This window comes from Sander vitreus, chromosome 18 (assembly GCF_031162955.1).
Source record: "Sander vitreus isolate 19-12246 chromosome 18, sanVit1, whole genome shotgun sequence".
NCBI lineage: Eukaryota > Metazoa > Chordata > Actinopteri > Perciformes > Percidae > Sander > Sander vitreus.
Window position 1 is genome coordinate 3,329,915 of NC_135872.1, and position 21,276 is coordinate 3,351,190.

General features: G+C 41.6%; 1 protein-coding gene and 1 long non-coding RNA gene across 2 annotated transcripts; one reads left to right on the forward strand and one right to left on the reverse strand.

Moving 5' to 3' along the window:
• Positions 1–616: 616 nt before the first annotated feature.
• On the forward strand, positions 617–7,055 carry LOC144533371 (bifunctional protein GlmU-like). Its single transcript, XM_078274686.1, has 3 exons — positions 617–698; positions 3,794–3,985; positions 6,204–7,055. The coding sequence occupies exons 1-3, from the start codon at positions 696–698 to the stop codon at positions 6,453–6,455; spliced, it is 447 nt and encodes a 148-aa protein (XP_078130812.1). The 5' UTR covers positions 617–695; the 3' UTR covers positions 6,456–7,055.
• LOC144533372 (uncharacterized) lies at positions 6,366–16,798 on the reverse strand. Its single transcript, XR_013503422.1, has 5 exons — positions 16,540–16,798; positions 16,365–16,434; positions 16,137–16,263; positions 15,169–15,322; positions 6,366–6,451 (listed from the first exon to the last, which is right to left on the reverse strand). It is a non-coding gene; the product is annotated as an uncharacterized LOC144533372 (long non-coding RNA).
• Positions 16,799–21,276: the final 4,478 nt, after the last annotated feature.

The window sequence follows — 21,276 nt, forward strand, 5'->3', positions numbered from 1 at the left end:
CCGTCACGTCAGTAAAAAGAAAACAATTCTGTTTGATTTTATATATTTTTTTTACAATGCAGCAAATTGGTTAAAATCTATTAACAAAAATAAAAAATGAATGTTCTTTTTGAAACCATTTCTATGCGATTTCCTCTCCTCTCTCATTTTGCATTTTTCCCCTCTATAATTTAAGGCGTAACCAAGGCGGCATAGGACAGTGGTTCCCAAACTCTTTCACGTGAAAGACCCCTAAACTGATACAAATTAGACCCACATTTGATAAGATTTTGTCCCACGGTCCCCTGTCTGACAGCATTGTTGCTTTTTTTTATGAGAGTGTATTAACCCATGGCCAAAATAGTCATACGTTCTGTGATTGTGTTACTTTGGGATGGACTTATAGTGAAAACAAATGATTTTCCTTTTTGCTGGGGACCCCCTGGAACCCCGTCAAGGACCCCTGGGGGTTCCCGGACCCCACATTGGTAACACAGATAATTTGAAGTGTCCCATCTTGTACTCCAGTTATCTCTAAAAGTACCAGCAGGTGGCAGTAAAAGACCAGAAAAACAATCTCTGGAAGAGCTCTGCAGGAAGTTAGTTCTCACTGAGCATGCTCAGTTCCACCCTTGCACGTGTGTCTTCCTTTTAATGTTTAACTCAAGTGTTTGTGCTCAGAGTTTAGTCCTCTGGGAGCTTCAGTCTCGTGCACAATGGTGAGTTTGCACTTTTTAAACTTTTCTAACATCTGAACTGAATCCAAAGCAGATAAACAGAAAACTCACGTGAGATTTCCAACTTGTTGAAATGTACTCAGGCAGGATTGCTTACCTGTGACATCCAGACATTAAGAAAGCTAAAAAAAATCAAATACCTTCACTTTTCACTCACTCTGCATCACAAAGTGCTCTCTCTGCTCAACTCTAAAGCTAAATTACTGTAAATGGTCTCATGAGTTATCCACCTGCACTGCTGCAGATAAGGCTACGTTCAGACTGCAGGCAAAAGGGGCCCAAATCAGATTTTTTTTTTTGGGGTCAAGTGACCAGGTCAGACTTCTTCAGAAGTAGTGTGAACACTCAAATATTGCCCACATCTGATTTTTTCAAATCAGATTTAGACCACTTCCATATGTGGTCCTGAATCAGACCTTTGTATACCTTATATATTCTAGTGTATTATCATATTTGTTTAACATGTGCAAATATTTTTTTTTTACCTCAACCTCAAACCAGATAAAGACTTGCGCACCCCCTGTGATCTTTGCCGCCCCCCTGAGGGTTCCCCGGACCCCAGGTTGGGAACCACTGGCCTAGAGCATCAGGTGTGTGAAAACATGGAGGCCACAATAATTTGCTGCTGTTTTCTTATGCGAGCATACAAACAGCACATCGTCAGGTGTTTGGGTTATCTGCAGGACAACGAACGGGAAAGGACACGGATAAGGTGTTGGTTTTTTTTATACATAGGCCTATTTATGAATAATTTGAAACATGTTATGTCTCTTAGTCTTATGTTTCTCAGCAGAGGCGTTTGTCCACAATAAATACGTTTATTGTCATTGAAATATGTTCAGTGAACCAAATTCGCCTCCATCAAACGTCAGTTGTCAACAACGCGTCACCAACTGGGAAACTTGGTTAGCAAAATCCAGCCCAAGTTTCCCCCCTCTGATTCCCACAGGAAGGGACGTGAATGATGACGTTTTCACTCGGAAAAAAACGTTTTTCCGACGTCCACGAACGCACGGTTAGCCCTAGATACAGTCAAATTAAAAACGTTTTGAATAAACTGCGTCTCTGTGAAGCTATTCACAACGCAGTCCCGCCACTCCTGGCTTCGTCTCTTCCTCCACACAGAGACCTCTGGAGTGAATTTGCAGCCATAACCCAGCAAAAGGCCAAAATAGCCAATGTTGTCTCTCTTTCTCTTCATTCTCCTCCTCCTCAGCACCTGCTCATTAATGTTACGGCTGCCATTACACAAACATTTTGAAATAAAAGCCAAAATGCTGACTTCCTCCATAACCTCCCTAACTTTAGTGCGACAGCGTGCTGCGTCTGATGTCATTGTTATTGTTCTTTTGAACATGCGGGTCAGTTCGAAACCGCACACAGTTCACACTGGAATCTGATATAGGCCACATTTTAAAAGGTCATGTGAACAGTCAAACAAAAAATCAGATCTGAGAAAAAACATCCGAATTAAGCATTAAGACTTGTGGTGTGAACGTAGCCTAAAGTCCTACAAGTTCCCAGCCGAGTCTTCTGTCACCTCCTATAGGTTTTCTCATTTCTACTGTATGTGTCTGTTCACTGTGTCTTCGAAAGTACCTGAAATCTGTTTTATAGTTGATTTATATACATTTCAAGGAGATTTCAATAGAAAACTGCTTTAACAAAATGTAAAAACTGACTTAAATATGTGATAATTAAAGCTGAAGAGGACTGTTAGTCGACACATTGACTTGTCACCGTGTTAGTGATTAAATGTAAAGTGATGTGAAGTTTGCTCGGCCTGTTGAAGCTCCGGCCTGTTGAAGCTCTTTGTAAACCTGCAGATCAGTGTGATGTTTGGGTCACGTTAACATTTTTTAAATGTGTTGATGTTTATTTAAAAGTTACTGTCTCCAGACAAGTAGAAATCAGAAAACAGAGTGACTGAAAGAGGATGGGATAAAGGACAACAACTTAGAGTTTAGGCAAGAGTGCAGAAAATAAACACACAAAAATGGCCAAAAGGAAATACAATTAAATATTGTGTATATATAGACATGATCTAATAACACATACATAAAATAATTAGGCAAAACACATATAGGCTTTTCATCTACTTCATCACATTACATCTGACCAGCTCATGTTTCATGTTCTAAGAAGCCAATTCTCCACCTTTAAACATGACTGGGCCTCTGACGTGGAAGATTACGAAGGGGACTTTCACTACAAAATAAAAACCTCCAGTAGACAAAACATTTCATTAAAACTTGTGTGTGACAAATACTGTATATGTCAAAATCTGAGCTTTGTCTAGAAAGTGATTAGCAAACTCTGAGTAGCAAACTCAGATTTATATGTATATTTTAAAAAAATCCTGCATGGAAATGTACATCGTTGCATCGATAATCAGTTTAGAATCGAATCGTGAGGTGCCAAGAGATTCCCACCCCTATTAATCAACATGAGTATAGAGGCCAACATGTAAATGTGCCAGATTTAGCCATACAGGCTAATTTTCATCTGCAGTCCCTAGCAGGATGATGGCTTAAAACAATAGCTATAACAATACAACAAATACACATAAAACAAGAAAGACATAGTCATAGACAAGGAAAATGACACAACCACTATTCCAGATTAGGACAACTGGCAGGTTGATGACATGAGAAAAACATAACACAAGTATCATACACAGTAGACACAGGTAAATGTGCATAGACACACATTAGAACACATTACACTACTATAGCGATAAAGACAAACACATTATTCTGGATTATGGCAGCACATTTAGTCAATAACCAATGTTGTATGGATTTGGAGAAGGATCTGATAGATGTGATGGTCCTTAGTTCTGTGGGTATGGTACTACCACACTGTGAAAATACTCTGTTACAAGTAAAGGCATTCAAAACCTTACTTAAGTAAAAGTATTTAAAATGTTATTTTATTTTACAAAATTAACATTAGAACCAAAAATGTTAAAGGTAAAAACTAAAATAGGAAACAGTAAATGGCAACAGGGGGGAAAACAAATCTAAAATAAAGAGAGTACATAAAAAGAAAAATGAACAAATGTTTTTTTCTCCCAGAGTTCAGCAGCGGCCGGCTCGTCTCTGCAGGTCCATGCGGTCCGGTTCGGCCCGGGTCAGGAGCTGCTGGGATCTCTGCAGGCGTTCGTGGAGGAGAGGCGCCTCCGAGCGCCGTTCATCATCACCTGCGTGGGCAGCGTCACCAAGGCAACGCTCCGGCTGGCCAATGCCACGGCAGCAAATACAAATGAGGTACCTGAAGGCAGCACGAAGGCCCGAGATTTACCGCCTGGAGGCGGCAGACTTTATCTAGTTGTTTAGCACCTTTTAAAATGACCACATATTAGATAAAACCTTATTACACCGTGTACAAGATTAGTGAGAGTTTAAGAAAACAAAATATAAATTGTATTTATATTATTTAGCTCATAATAATATATAATTACATGAAGATATGCTGCACCTGCTGCATCATGTTTCTCTCTCTCTCTCTCTCTCTCTCTCTCTCTCTATATATATATATATATATATATATATATATATATATATATATATATATATATATATATATACACATTTTATCAGAATACAGCATAGAAAATCTGCTCAGAAATATTTGATAGAATAGAACAACAATGTAATTCTGCTAAATAAAACATGACATTCATTATTAGTTTCACTTGTTTTCATTTTAAACAAATGGTATATTGTATACAATACACATTTTCTATAGGCTCAGTCTGCCACTTTAAAAAACAAACAACTCCAGTGCTGGTTCCATGGTATCTGAATTTTGGATAGTCACCATGGAAACAATAGGCTCGTACGAGATGAACTGCACCTCGCCTGTAAAGTGGACGAGAGCAGGCGGTGGCAGCCGGGGGCGGTGATAAGAAAAAGCTGAGGTCAAGTCGGACAGTTTCCAGCCGTTTCCAGCAGCCTTCAGTCTGAACAGGAAGTCACAGAAACACTCACATCCTGTTAGGTCCGATTCCGATTTAATAAAATGTTATCAGACCCATATATCAGCTCGTACGCAGTCTCCAGTTGTTTTTATTATGACAGAGTAGCTGTTAAAATGCTCTACATGTGATCTGTTGCTGATGTTAATAACAGACTGTAGATGATCCGTGATCTGAACAGATTGTGAAACGTCACGTGTTCTGTACAGAATGCGCCTTTAAATCAGACAAATGGCAAATAAAATCCCTCCAATTCAAAATCAATGAAAAGTTTATGTAACACGTCATCATGTTGATGATTCTAAACCAATCAGCTGTTAGATCAGCTGAGAGCCAGGCGTTTCCCAGCATGCCCTGGGTCTTGCAGTCGTTGGAAAGCAACTGCGTCGGCTGCCTCTGAAAGCTGCGGTGAGGTCATCGTTGCCCACGTGTGCATGACTTCAGTCGGGATCAAGTCGGACACAAATCTAACCGGCATGCAACGGGCGGCGAACGCCGGTGATTGATTCTGCGCAGGCCTGGCTCACCTCCAATGAGCCTATTAATTAGTCATGTGACAAGGGCTGGGAAAGTTGGCAGAACAGGCAGCCAAGCAACAGTACTCTGATCCAATGGAAATCACAATTGTCAGATTGACAGCAAGTTCAAGTTCCTTTATTGTCCCCCAATGGGGCAATTTGTTGTGCAACAGATAGTATAGTACAAATCACACACAATCATACACACACAATACAGAGATTGCCTACCTTGCAGGCATAGTTAAAAACAATAAAAAAAAACGTAAACATTCAATAAATAGTAAGCCAATAAGTTATGTTTTTTTTTATGGAATTAAGAAGTAGAATGGCTGCAGGTGCAAAAGAGTGTTTATATATGTTGGTTCTGAATTTTGGGAGTTTAAAGTGTGATCCAGATGGCAAAATGTGAAATTCAGCTTGTAAGGGATGAGAACTATCTGACAGGACAGATTCAACCCTTCTAAGCATCTACTTCTGATAAAGTTCCTCCAGGCCTTTCTGCTTAGAACCTGTGATGCAGCTGCTCATCTTAATTAACCTGGAAAGGGAGTTTTTTTTGCCCACTCTAGCCCAATGGATTGGGGGGGGGGGGGAGGTTCCACCCCGTGCCCCCCTTCTAGCCTGGATCCAGTGCGTAGAAAAGATGGAGAAGGTGAAATAACAGTGACACAGAGCTTGTGTCAGGGTCATCAAATCTATAACCACAGGTCCAATATACCGGCCAAGAAGTGCAACTGTATGAAGTCAATAATGTCTAAAACCTCTGGACTTTCTGATTACTATTTTCAAATTGTATTTAACTTCAACTGAGGAGAGAAACATGCCTTTATTTGAGACAGTTTTAGACATTAATTCTATGATTTCACCCTTTTGTTCTGATTCCAAGCTTGCCACCTGCCAGTAGTATTGATAGGCTATAAATAAAGTGAAGTAACAGAGTAAAGGAGTAATCCTCCACGTTTCATGCTTCTGGACTTTCCCCTCCCTCAGGTGATCCAGCTCAGCGGGCGGTTTGAGATCGTCTCCCTGGTGGGCACTCTGAACCGGGACGCCCACCTCCACATCTGCCTGTCGGACGCCGAGGGCAAGACGGTCGGGGGTCACGTGCTGGGAGACCTGGAGGTGTTCACCACGGCCGAGGTGGTCGTCGGCGAGGCACTCGGCCTGCACTTCACCAGAGACATGGACGAACGGACGGGCTTCCCCGAGCTCGTGGTTCAACTGCGAAAATCTGACAGCTGAAGGATTAAAAACAGGTTTACCAGATACAGCTGTGGTTCTTTATTATGAAAAAGATTACATTACCCACTGGGAACTCAATTCATGCATGACTTAATGCATGAATATGTTAGTTAATGCATCAATCAAGGTATTTGAATCATCAAGATGTCTGATAGTCCATGAAGGACTACATGAATGAATTCATGCTTTTGCATGCATGAAGCCATGCATGAATTCATGATGACTCATGTACCATTATTATAAAGTGTTACCATTACATTTTAACCCTCGTGTTGTCTTCCCGTCAACCATGAACTTGTGTCCTACAGGGTCAAAATTGAAAATGAACTTTTTTTGACACTTTGTATGGTCAATACACCTAATTTATGGCATTATACATAATTTTTGAGTTTGAAAAAGACAAAATTATCTATTTTAGAGACCTGTGTTACAGATTACAAACAGATAAAAGAACAGACCAAGCTGTGTACAAGTACTCCACTACAATTCATTTCAAATCTTACTTCCGTAATAGTGCAGAAGTATTATAATAAAAATGCATGTATCAAAAGTATAAAGTAGCCTACTCTTTCAGCGAGTTATTTTCATCCAAAAGCAATGTTTTCATGCAAAAGAGTTTACTGAAATATAAATGAAGTTCATCGGAAAACAGCATGAATTTATCATTGGCTTCTGCACAACTGTCCAAAATATGCAACGTGCAACGTTTTTGGTGATACCTGCCAATGGAACTCCTTTCAGCCGCTTCTTCCTGTGAAATGTTTTGGATTTTAATCGCCGGTCTGCAGTTGGAGATCTATGATCGATGGCGGCTGTCAAAAGATCCTCTAACCGTAGCGTGTCTGTTTTAATATTAGAGAGTATATGTATATGTATATTTGTATATTTTTACGTGTAGCAGAACAGAACACATTGTCTGATAGAGCTGCAAAGATTAATCGATTAGTTGTCAACTGAAGTTAATCAAGTACAAATTCTCTGATTGCAGCTCGTTAAATGTGAATATGCTCTAGTTTCTTCTCTCCTCTGTGAGTGTGAATATCTTTGAGTTGTGGACAAAACAAGACATTGGAGGACATCATCTTGGGCTTTTTGGGAAACACTGATCCACATTTTTCACAATATCCAGACATTTTATAGCCCAAACAACTAATCAATTAACTGAGTTAGTTGCAGCCCTAGTCTGCATCTCTTCTAGCTTTACATTCTTAGTAGAAGTGCACAAAGTAATGGTCTCTCTCTCTCTCTCTCTCTCTCTCTCTCTCTCTCTCTCTCAACATTGTTGAACATTGCATCAAACGGACAAAGGCAACACATGTAGATGTTGCATGTTTTGGCTGCGTCTGGCCAGCTTTAAGAACATCTTCAGGGGATGCAGCTTGTCTTGAGCCCCAGCAGCCAATAGGAGCGGCGCACAGCTTTCTGCTAATAGATGTTAAACTGAGCCACGGCCTTTCAGAGCCTCTGACCCCCCCTGGTTGGGACAAAACAAAGCGAGAACTCTTTGAGGATTAGCCATGACCTCGGCTCGGTCACGGCCGCTGCCGCGAAGAAAGGAAGGACTCCGTTTGCCGCGTGGCGGGTGGGCGGGTCGGAGGGAGGGGAGTGGGGGGAGGTAACAGCCTTTTGATGGAATCCAGTTGGCGGAGTTTAATTGGACCTCAGGCTGACTGATTCCAGTCTGAGTGACATGTTACTTCATTACCATGAACACACAGACTAGTTTATTTTGACTATCCACACACACCGTCCTGCTGCCACAAATACCCGCTATAGAGCACCAAATGTGGATTCATCCGCTACTGAAAATAGTAACAACATATGTACTCTTTCCTCCTGTTTGTTTGATAAAAACTACATTCACCCACTGTTTTAGGAAATAATCAATGGGCTTTTGAGGCTGAGAGCCACAGAACGGGAAGGAAAGTCCAACTATTGAGAGACAGACTTAATACTTTAAGTGTGACTAAGAATGTGCAGTATTTCTGGTTCCTTTAGTTCATAGAGTTTTTGTGTCCTGTTATTGAGATTTATGGTGTGCAGGAGAACTTGTTTTGGAGACGTTTCTTATCCCCTCTTTTTGTATATTTAAGAGAGTCGCCAGGTGAAAACTGGACAGTAGTTTCTACAAATATCAGGATGGGACGGTTTGTGCCAAATTTCCTGAAAAAAGAACAACACAACAGATCTCTTGTACAGAAGCTGTGTTGGAGTCCCATTAGTCTCGCATTGCCAGACCTTACTCCACAGCGCTGCTGCGGAGGGTCTGGCTAGTCCACACAGCATTCTGGGATGGGAGAAAAACGTGCTCTGGTTTATTGGCATTTCTTTAAACCAATCACAATCGTCTTGCGCGGCGCTAAGCGCCGGAAGGAGCCTCAGTGCCGCTTCAAAATAGCCTCGGGAAGGAACTAGTTTTGGTGGAACATGTACGTTCAAAAGTTGTTGATAAGACAACTTAAAAAAAATAAAAAAAATAAAAAATAAAGCTTTCTAAATGCTGACTGTGATGGAATATGTATCTGCAGAGAGTCTGCAAGTTTGTAAGCAGGAGTTTAAAGTGCGTGATTTGTTATCAGTTAATAAAGTAATGCCCAAACCACCCATACGTCCCGGTCGGGATGGAAAACTCTCCTCCAGGACAACAACACTTTGCTTCAGTGGGGCAGCCGGCCTGCAGCCACATTAAAGCCGAGCTACAAAGCGTCGCCGCTGCAGCTTTGTGCTTTTGTTTTGCTTGTGTGGAAGCAGCATGGTGGCCGAAAAGCGTTGGTGGTCTGCCCCAGTGCCCCCTGGGAGGCAGTTTTACGCATCCAACTAAAGCAGCTCAGTTCTCGTCGGCTGACAATTTGGGAGGCGACGCTGCAGCCCAAAGCGTATGTTCTCGATTTGGAATATATAGCTTTTGATCTAAAGATCATTCTCAATTATTTTTCTCCTTCTTTAAATGGTGTCTTCATGTGACAGAGGTGATAAAACATTAACAGTCAGGCTTGTTTTTCCCTGTACTTACGCACACTTGTTCCATGTCACCAAAAGAAAATAAGATCGCCTCGTTTGAAACGTCGATGAACAACAGTTAGTTGTCTATTGTTTCACAGCAACGCTGGCAGTTTTCGCCTTCTGTGATGCACCAGTTAGATTTTACTGTGAGCCTTGCTCGACAAAGACTTGACTTTCATGCCCGCACTTTCCGAAACCGACAATCTGACATTATCGGCCACTCAATGCTGTGATTGGTCAGCTGTGTGCAAAGGTGAGAAAGTAAAGCTGGTTTGAACTTCTCGCTCTCACTCGTCATTCTTTACACCCCCACCACTGTCAGATGAACGCATCGTTGGCTAACTATTTCAACCGTTGGCTAACTCTGGTTGGGGAGAGTTCTAGCCCGACCAGGCTCCTCTCCTTAACCTTTCTCTCTTAGTTATGCTGTTATAGTTTTAGACTGTTGGGGGACTTCCTTCCTTCCTTTGACACACTGAGCTTCTCTCTCCTCTCTCTTTCCATCTGTGTGCATCCATGTCCCAGAAATGCTTGTTACTATCCTAGCTCTGGGGAGCTTATTCCCCGGAGTCCTGATGTTTTGTTTTTTTCGCCCAGCATGTTTCCTTGGATTAAGGTAGCACCAAAATCATGGTTGCAGCTGTCGCCGTGGTCCTGCTGCACGCCCTGCTATGCCCTGTTACACCCTGCTACGCTCTGTGGTGCCCTGCAGTGCCCTGCTACATCCTGCTACGTTCGGCTACGTCCTGCTACGTCCTGTAACCCCCTGCAGTGCCATGCTACACCATGAACTACTACAACTACTATTTCTAGTCATTGTTCCATTATCTTTATTGTGACTATTATTGCCACTGTTCATCACACCCCCAACTGGCACTGTCAGACACCGCCTACCAAGAGCCTGGGTCTGTCTGAGGTTTCTTCCTAAAAGGGAGTTCTTCCTCGCCACTGTCGCACTAAATGCTTGCTCTTGGGGGAATTACTAGAAATGTTGGGTCCTTGTATATTATAGATTGTGGTCTAGACCTACTCTATATGTAAAGTGTCTTGAGATAACTCTTGTTATGATTTGATACTATAAATAAAATTGAATTAACTATTTCAACCGTTGGCCAACTATGCTAACATTTCAATCGTTGGCTAACTGTTTCAAACGTTAGCTAACTAGGCTATTTTAACCATTTCTCCATTACTTTTAGCTAATCATTCAAACTTCTTAGTCATTACTTTTAGTTAAACGTCTGTGCTCGCTTGCTAACTTTTTCACACACTCTTATATAACTGCAGATGTAGTGTTCAGGTGTTACAAATGACTTCATGTTAACATGGGGATATTCTTCCAATCATATCATAATTTCTACACTATGATCTTTCCACGCACCCCCTGGCAACTGCACCAACCCCTGGTTGGGAATCACTGCTTTACACAACTATTGTGCCAAGTGCAACACTATGAATGTCTGAAAAGGTATCCTAATCAAACAAGTATCACGTCAGCCGGCTTTTCACCCTTTGAATCTATCTATGAATCTATTAAACTAGCCTAGGCACAACTGTTTCCTGGCATTACCTGGCCCTTACAGGTCGAGCAGGTGTCGGTCTTCCTGCTCTGCTCAGGTTAATCTCCTCTCTATGTCTCTTAGTGACACACAAGCAGCAGAAAAGCTGGTAAGGAGTCTCCTAATTACTCCGTTTAGTATCTGCTCTTTTCCTCATTAGTGACTTCTCCATCCCTGCCGCCTTTTGTCCGTATGATCTCTGTGAGTAATGAGCCGTGTGAGCGGCAGAGGGACTCTGCTGTTGGTGAGCCGCCCCCTCTCCGCCTCACTTCAAACAAAGCCAACCCAGGTCATTTGTAAGTCGGCTGCTAAACGGCCTCCTGTTTTGGCGGGGGGGGACAAGAGAAGCTGTGGCCTGTGCATGTCTTTGCAGAGTTGTAAGCAGCTGCCCCCCTGGGGAGCTGCCACCGCCACTGCCTGATCGGTCAGCTTTTCATGTGGCAGCCAAAGAGCTCCCATGCTAATGACACGCTGCTCTGTGTGAATGGTCGCAGCATGAGGCGGAGGGCCAGACGAAAAACACACATCAAAAACATCCGAGCTGCCGCTGTCACTGCAGATGGAAGTTGTCACAGGTTTAGTGAGTTTTTCTACACCAACATTTTTGGTTTTGTTTATTAAGGATCCTCATTAGCTCCTGCCTTGCATTGAGACACACAGAGAAAATAAATGAAAGACTGAATCAAAATGGCTGTAAACACAAACGCATCCAATAGAGAAAGTTTCTCTTCAGAGTTAGGACATGAATCCTTAACCAACGTAAAAGTGTCAGTACAACAGTTGAAGCAATACTCATTAGCAAATGTACAGTCTACAGTCAAAAAGTCCTCAGGATGAAGAGGAGTGCGGTTTAGTTCCACCGTTGGCCAAGATTTGCATGTTTTCCGATCAGTTGAAGATGTAAAAGAAAGTAAGGTGACAAGTAAAGAAGGAAGGAAGAAAACAGGAAATAACAGATAAAGTAAGACAAGAATAAAAGAAATGCAGAAATAAATAAAAAAATAAAAAAGATGTTAAATTCTTTAGATAATGTCTTAAAGTCATAATGTATCAGGCTGTGATAAAGCTGTTCCTGTGTTGCAGAGATACACGATATTTAGAGAATGAAAACCACCCCCATAACTAATTTGTTCAAGCAGCAGTTACGACCTAACAGAGGTTAAAATGCTGGGTTTCCCCACCGTTTAGTCAGAACTGAAAAAGTCTCTCGGATAAGAGACGAAACAGCTTTGAGCACCTTTAACCAGTGTTGTACTCGAGATCAGTCTCGAGACCACGTTTTGAAGGTCTCGTCTCGCAATCAACCGCATTTTTACTCGGTCTTGTCTCCATCTCGAATGAGGGGACACCAGATTTTATTTCAAGTCCGGTCAAGACCACAACTGCCTTTTGATTATTTTATCAAGGAAGGCATTTCTCATGATACACTTGAGGCAATAAAAGAGGTGAATGAAGAAGAATCTTAATTTGTTTTCTGTGGGTGTTTCTTTATGGGAATGTGGATCTTTCAGATCAATTTGAGGAGTGCCTATGGTTAGCATTTTACACATTTGGTCTCGGTCTTGACTCGGTCTCAACCCCTCAAAGTCTTGGTCTTGTCTCGGCCTCGATACACTCTGGTCTTGGGGATGACTTGGTCTCGGTTTAGGTGGTCTTGACTACAACACTGCCTTAAACCCCTTGATTTTTCTAACCTTCCTTGGATAGCTATGACCTGGATGACTGAGACCCTTCAAATACAGCAATTACAACCCATGTTTACATTTATAGTGATGGTGCCACAAAGCAATTCAACAACACCAAATCCCTCTCATACAACCCAGGATTAGCACTCGTGACCTTTTAGGACCCATCCAGAGGGGCCTCAGAGCCTCCGGGAGGGGGGAAGGGGGGGGCAGATGTGGCTACTGCAGCTGTTTACCACCAGGGGGCAGCATGAGGCAAGAAGTCCCTGAGAGGGACAGGAGTGCAGGAGGAGCGCTCTGTAATATCAAGGATTTAACATGTAGTTTGTGTTCTTCAGATGTTCTTGATCACTGTCATGTCTGTTATAGGAGCTACATTTTAAGCGTTTGAGGACGACAGACGCGCAAGTGCATCAAAACAATTTTTTTAATGTCTCTATTAATATTGAAGCGATTATACAGCGCAGAAATGTGGTTTATATATTGCCAAAATCTGCAGAATGTCCGCTTCGGCGCCCTTTTATCGGTACATCGTCCATCACTCACACGGCGAATTAGGAGACGAGGAAGATGGCTTGCAATACTCATCATCCGTCTCTTTGTGTACAATTGGTGGACTTGCGTGTTCGTTGTCCGTTTTGCTTAAAGAATTTGGTAAACTTATGAGTGTAGGTGTGTTTTTCAGAAGAGATATGAAGAATTATCTCTTTACAAATTGCTCTGGGACAGATTTGGGCCTCAGAAAGCTGACTTTGTTCTGAATATTGATATGAAACACATGGGGATCAGTGATATGCAAATACCCTTAAAAGGTGAATTGAGAAGATATGTAAAAATCGAGAAAATGCCCTTAGATCCCAGAGGATTAATACAGTTGGAGAAAATAAACAATACAAATTCACGGCACAACACAGTGAAGAAAGACCTTGTATGTGCAGGTGTAATCTTTGAGTATGAACTAGCGAGCACTAATCTGAGGAGACCTCTGTGCTACCCTTAGATCTTTACCACCGCTGGTGCAAACATTTAGAGTTCACCCTGATGAAGGCAGTGCTGTCATGCAGGGTTCATCCTCCGTACATGAGCGTGCCTATGTTCCCACAGCCCTATGTTCCCACATTTCTAAGATCTTTTTTTTCACTAACAATTAGGCCCTATGTTCCCACATTTCCTTTTTCATAAATTTGTACCAGATTTTATCCCCCCAACCCTAAAAAATGTTGTGGGGGGATAGGGCTTAAATTGAAGGGAAATGTAGGAACACAAGACCTAATTTTGGCTGTGGGAACATAGGGCCTAATTTTCAGTGACCCCCTCCGTCCTCCGTCATTAGGGCTGAACGATATGGGTGGGGGAATTTATCTCATCTAAACTGTTAACAGACTTACAATTTCTGCAAAAACATAGAATATGACAGTATAAAAAATAACACATCAGTCATCAGTAGTAGTAGTTTACAGGGTTTTCCCTCCCCAGATAATTCAAAGATCTTTCTACTTTCTTTTGCTGTCTGTCGGTCCCAGCATGGTTAAAAAAATGTTTTCCCGGTTTGATTAATTTTGTAATTTCAGAATTCATACACATTTTTACTAATATATTTTCATGACTTTTCCATGTCTTTAAGGCATATCTTTATGACCATAAATCCTCTCAAACATCTGTATAAACATGAAAAGTAGAAATAAAATAAATTACAAAATTGACCACAGTATACAGTATATCCTAAAGGTTACCTTTTTTTTTTTCAACCTGGACCCTATTTTCCTGTGTTCTTGTGTCAAGTGACAACAATCTTTGACAATCTCTGACATTATGGAAAGGATTCCTACAGAGGTCAATAGTTCTTCTGTTAAAGAATAAGATCCTTTTTTTAAACATAAAAACATCCCCAAAATTGCTATTGCTTGTCCCACCAGACTCTGTGTAAATTAACAGTAACTTTTGATCGTCTGGTGGGTTTGGTGATGATGATGATTTCGGGGCTGTTTCTTGTTTAAACAAAAAGGATCTTCCTCTTTAACTAAAAGGTCTATCTCTGTAGGGATCCTTTCCATAATGTTGTCAAGACACTTAAAATAATAATCTGAGACCGTCAGTGGCAAAAACAGAACTTTTAGTGGACGAAATTGACGACGCACATTTGCCCTATATGATTATATTGGAGCTCGGTTCGAAGCTGCAGGTCAGTGTTCTCGCTCAATACTGGACCAATTTCAAATATTGTTGCTCTTAACAGTCACTTAGACAAAAAAAACATATGAAAACTTTAACTAAAATTAAAACAACACTATGTAACTTTTGCTGAGTAACTGTGACCAATGCTGACACAAGTGGTAAATACAGGATGCCGGTGCGTTTAGTTCTGTCGATGTTGGAGCAGGCAGGGTACGTAGCCGCATTGTTCATTGTACTGTGTAATAATTTTTCTGATGTTAACTATATTACATCACATCAGAAAATGCTTACCTAGTTTGATGTCTTCCACTCAAACACGGTGAGTCGTTGGAGGAAGGTGGTGACTTAGGTGCTGATGCTTGTCACCTTTCATTGGACAACTCCTCCCGTCTTGCAGCTTGTACCCACTTTGGCCGTGCACTTGGTGCCCTCATCTGGGTTGATCCTTAAGGAGAAACTGGTTTTAAATTTTCATAATAATCAACATCAGTCATCTTTAAATACAGCCATTTATCCCCCTTCAAATATACAGTATGTATGGAAGAAAACCTGCCAGCGAGCACGTTCGGTTCAGAAAGTCACAGCGAAAACACACCGGGCACGTACGCGTGGCGTACAGCCCATGAAGCATAGATACATGCCTGATCGCGCACCTGGCCATTCATACCGGCCGCGTTTTTCTCCACGCCAGTCCAAAAGCCATCCTTCTTCTCTCGGCCCTCTCTCTCTCTGACAGAAAGAGACAGGATGAGTGTGGAAAGCTGTGGTAATTGTAGCCTATACACAGTATATATATATGTGTGTGTGTGTGTGTGTGTGTGTGTGTGTGTGTGTGTGTCACTCTCTCTGTCTGTCCATCGGTCTCTCCCTCCTTGTGCCTGATCGTGTGTCTCGCTGTGAGAAGTCAAGACAGCCCAAATCCTCATGAACCTACTGTATGCGATTAACTTGCTTGACACATTCTCCGAATGACACGAAATGATTGCTGCAGCTCGCGGGCTGAAGTGGCCGCTCCGTGACCAGTATTAACAGATAGATTGGATGACATAGGCGCTGAAATAAAAATAGCTGCGCTACAGCTATGTGCAACACTTACGTGCCCAGTCTGTTTTCACTGTAAGTTACCACAGTAATAGGGCTCCATATACCCAATTCTTTTTCTCAGTTGTTTTTGTCTTTGTCAGTAAGTGTATGGAGCGCTCATACAGTCCAAATATGTACCATTACTTATTAAATGCTTTATGCAGATAATGACTTACCTCTGTACCAACTCCAGTGTAGTAGATGCTGACTCTTAATATTCAAAATTGAACGCATAAAAGGAGCCAAAGAATACCTTCCCCTCAATGCTGACCATCCAATGGGTGGAAGACATCAAACTTCTTCCTAAAAAACCAAACATCTCATCTCAACTGCAGTTTGTCACAGAATACCAAACATACATTGCTAGTAAAACATCCTCCTCTTCTTCAAACTATTTCTCGTACCTAGCATGATCACCCTTGGTGTGGTGGGCAATGTCACCTCCTGCTCAATGGAAATCTTGGTCGAGGTTGGCTGCAAACCAAAAAAGAAAAGCATCTCACATATTGGAAGTAATTTCTGTTTAAATAATAAACTGATAGTGAGGCTGTAAGAACTTAAAAAAGAACGTGCTATTACATCTGTCAAGATGGAGATTTGGGAAAGGGAAGTTTGGGGTCCCCTGCTGGAGCTGCTACCCCCGCGACCCGACCCCGGATAAGCGGATGAAGATGGATGGATGGATGGAAGATGGAGATTTGGTCGTCTTGCTCTTGAAATTCATTGCCTGGTGGCTCAGCAAGTGATGAGGGACCATGTGCTCCGGTGGGCCATGGGGCAAGACCTTCATGTCCAGCTTTCTTCTTCCTCCTGTCTCTCTCAGTTGTCTCTCACAATTTTCCGGTCACTGGTTGTTTTTCGACATATGAAATGATGAAAATTTATATTTTTAAGTGCATGCATGGGGTTATAAAAGACAATTACAAGATTAAAAAAAGCATGCCATGCATTAGTATGCAGGGAACCAGTATAATGTAGGTAACTCTTATATTGTTAGAATAACACAGAATGTTATGTGATGCATTACAAGTTAATCACCTAATAGATAGCTAACAACAACACTATTTTGTCAAGAAAAACTTAAAGCCATTATAAAGAGTCCTTAAATCACTTGTTTAACGATCGGTCGAATTTAAGGTTAAGCGGCGAGTAAATAAATACATTTTACTTTTCTTTCCCCCATAAACCATGGTAGCTATACACTCAACTCCTAACGCCATATTCTTTGAGTTACACAATCTTTAGCTTAGGTCTCATAAACTAAAAAGGATGAATTCAATGAAATATCACATTACAGAATGCTATAATACTACTGTAATGTTGGGCACTGAGGCTCATTTTTGCTGGACATCTTGATGGTTTTAAGTGGCCAAACTCTGAAGCCAAGGCAAAAAAATATGCTATCCACAAGTGCTCCACATTAACGTTACTTAATGACGTCTTCCCTGTCACCCGACATAACTCTTAGAGTGGGTTTTAAAAAAAAAATGTAATGTTAACATTAGATGCTATTAAAAACTATTTGGGCAACTGTAGAGGTAACGGTTTAATGTTAACTTTACCTCCACTAATGTTAGGTTAATATAAACGCGGTACGTTTTGCTTAATCATGCTAAAACACTGACAAACCAACCCACAGACTCAACATTAGCATTAAGCGGAGGTAATTTTAGCCAAAATGCGGCAACAGCAAGCTAAAAAGCTAGCCGTTACTGACCTTAAACTTCCAGAATATGGGTTACATTTGAAGTCAGACAAAGATAATGGTTGTCTGACTAGTGAAAAAGATGTCCCGAACAGCGCGTGTAAAACGAGTTGTGTTAGCTTACCGAACGTCGTCATTATAGCTAATCCTCACCATGGAGAAAATGAAACTAGTTAACGGTTTGCTCTTGCCCAGCTATGACGCAGGTCGGTAAACTAAACCTAACGTCGCTGCTGCGAAGGCTTGTGAGCAGAGATTTTAATGTCACAGAATTAGCAGAGATTGGTCTTACCTTAACGCTGCTCTAGCTCTCTTCGAAGAGTGTGTGTGACCGGACTCTGGTGCGCACAGACCAAACCGGGCGGTACTCCTTTGAAGTCTCTTCCCGGTACTCCTTTCAACGCCTTTGAAGTATCTAAGCGCTACTCTTTTGAAGTCGTGAGGTCGGAGTTCAAATCTGGCGGTCAAGCATTTATATCCGTAATGCATTTCTTGTTTCTCTCAATAAATGATTTACACTGCTGAAAAACATGTCACATTTTTCAATTACCTTCACTGCTAAAAGCATAACAAATAGTGATATTTTATTTTTCCATTTCATTTCTATGCTTCTATAACATTAACTAACAATTTTATTTAAGTCTGTCTTATTCAACTACAGTAGCACTACTGCTGTTGGTTTACAGCAGACTACCGCAAATTCAAAATATACAGTAAATCACTGTAAATTAAATGTTATTACCCATAATGCAATGCATATTACAGTAATGAACTGGAAAAGAAAATGATGGTATTTTACTGGGCATTCTGTGGTAAGTAACTAGAAATTACAGCTAAGTCTAACAGTGCATTCTTTAGTGGAAAAGTAAAATTTGTGTGTCTCCTGTACATTCTTCTACAGCTGAGCACACTCATTGCCAAATGAGTTGCTACAAAGCTAATTAAGACTATAAGCTCCACACAACTGTCTCTGGATTTCTCAGTATGACTATGTTCAGAAGATTGTGGCAACTGTCCCGTGCATAAACTCAAGTGAAGATAATGACCTCTTCTGAAGAGTCCATCATGTTTTTTTAATCCTCCGTGTCCTCCTTGGCTACTAGCAGCTGTGTGGAGGAGGGGTGGGGTTGGTATGCTATCACGGAAGGCTTGTATCATGTGGACACGCCAACAGTTTTGTTGTCATTACTTAGAATTCCTCATGGGGGCGACAGAAACTACGCACTATAGCTTTAAGACACAATTTATATTGTATATTGTTGTTTTGTGTGTCTTTGTAGTTGTTTTGCCTCTTGTGATAGTCTTTGTGAGCCTCTGTTTGGTATCTTTGTGTCTCTGCAGATGTTTTGCATCTCTTTGTAGTTGTTTGGGTCTCTTTGTAGCCTTTCGGTAACTCTTTGTGGTTGTTTTGTGTTTCTTTGTGGTCATTCGGCATCTCTTGGCAGTCGGTATGCACAGAAATACTAACTAGTAGGCAATAAACCTGTATTTATCTCTCTTTCATCTAAGTTCACTTACAATTTGCTTTCATTTTTGAAAAATACATTCTGGTTTCTATACATTTGGAGAAAGAACAATGTTTTCAGTGAACTAAAAAGCTGCCAAACACTAGTATAAACAAATAAAAACTAACCGTGTGATGCATTTAATGAGAGCTCTTCAAGTGCCCTCTCCTGTTTAACTGCATTATGTTTTCCAAGGCCTGAGCTGCTCTGTTGTTTGGGGGAAGTATCATCGATGGGATGTCGGTTGAATCGCTGTTCATCATGTAATCCAGTCTGCAGTTTATTTTGAGCAATGAAAAAAGACATGGAAGACTAACAACTTGTCGCCAAGGACAAAGGGATGAAACGAGTTCTGGTGAAACTGAAAAGATGTTAAACATTCTTCATCCTGAAAAATATTAAATTCTTCATTCATGAGAATAAATCATAGTCTAAAGTATGAAAAGACTGTTAGCTCAATCTCTCAGAGGCCCCAAACACAAAAGGTTTTGTCCCTTGGATGTATTGTCAGTCGGCTGCTCCGAGCTCCATGCACTGGTGCCACGGAGGGAAGCCAAAATCTGTTCATTTAAACCCACTGCCCACACAAAGATGACACAGAGCTGGATTAACATTAGGGATGCGCCAAACCGATACTCAGTATCGGTATCGGTCCGATACTGGCCAAAATTAATGGATCGGATATCTGAGGTGAAGGGGGAGTATAATCCGATCCATTTGCCTAAACTAAACGTTGAGCGACATGCTGTAAAAAGACGTGTGACAAGTAACCAAGTGCAGGCAACGAGTGCCAAGAAAAAAAGTGCGCCGCAACAACCAACACTGATTGAAACAATTCAGAAGCTCGAGAAACTCCCTCCAGGCAGCAACAAAGCAAAGCTGATAACAGATAAAGTCGCCGAATTCATTGTGCTGGATGACCAGCCACTTTCTGTGGTAGAAAATGTGGGTTTTTGACGCTTAATGGAACATTTGGAGCCTCGCTACATGTTGCCGAACCGGCATTTCATCTCTGAAACGGCTATCCCCAATAAGTACAAGCAAGTAAGCGAATTCATTTTTAAATGCTTGGAAAACGTTGCCGTGATTAGCTTCACAACAGACATCTGGAGCTCAGACGTGTGCCCGATGTCATTACTAAGTCTGACCGCACAGTGGATAGACTCAAGTTTTGCTTTGCAAAAAGCAGTGCTGCAGGCTAAGCAGTTCCATGGCTCACATACAGGAGACTCCATAGCTACAGCAACAGAAGAGATGCTAAATGCATGGAAAATTGAGAAGAGCAAAGTCCATGTCATTTTAAGAGACAATGCCAGTAACGTGGTAAAAGCAATGGATCGTCTTGGAGTGGCTAGCTTGGGATGCTTCGCACACACCCTCCAACTTATTGTGAACGAGGGACTGCTATCACAGCGTAGTGTAAGTGATGTATTGGCTATCAGCAGAAAAATAGTCACTTCAAGCACTCGCCCCCTGCGTATTCACGCTTGGAGGACATTCAGGTGGAGCTAAATATGCCGACCAAGTGCCTGCAACAAGATGTACGAACAAGGTGGAACAGTACCTATTACATGGCAGAGAGCCTCATTGCGCAGAAACGGGCCCTGTGTGCATATACAGCGGAGTACGACCTTCCTGCTACATTGACTGCAAAACAGTGGGGGATTCTGGAAAAGATCATCGCAGTTCTAGCCCCTTTTGAGGAGTTGACAAGGGAGGTGAGCTCTGCATCTGCATGTGCATCTGATGTCATCCCCATTGTCTGTGTCTTAAAACGCATTCTCAATCGAGAAAATGAGGCAGACGAGGGAATCGAGAACATGAAAGGCACCCTCCTGGAGGCTGTGAACAGACGTTTCAGAGACGTGGAATCTGAGCCAATATACTCTGTGGCAACGCTACTAGATCCAAGATATAAAGACAGTGTGTGTGTGTGTGTGTGTGTGTGTGTGTGTGTGTGTGTGTGTGTGTGTGTGTGTGATCAAACATCCTTTATATATATATATTTAGGGTAGGCTTATTCTAAATGTGCCATATGTGTATTCATCACTACAGGTACTTCACAAATGCTGAAACCTCAAAACATACAAAGGATGCATTAATGGC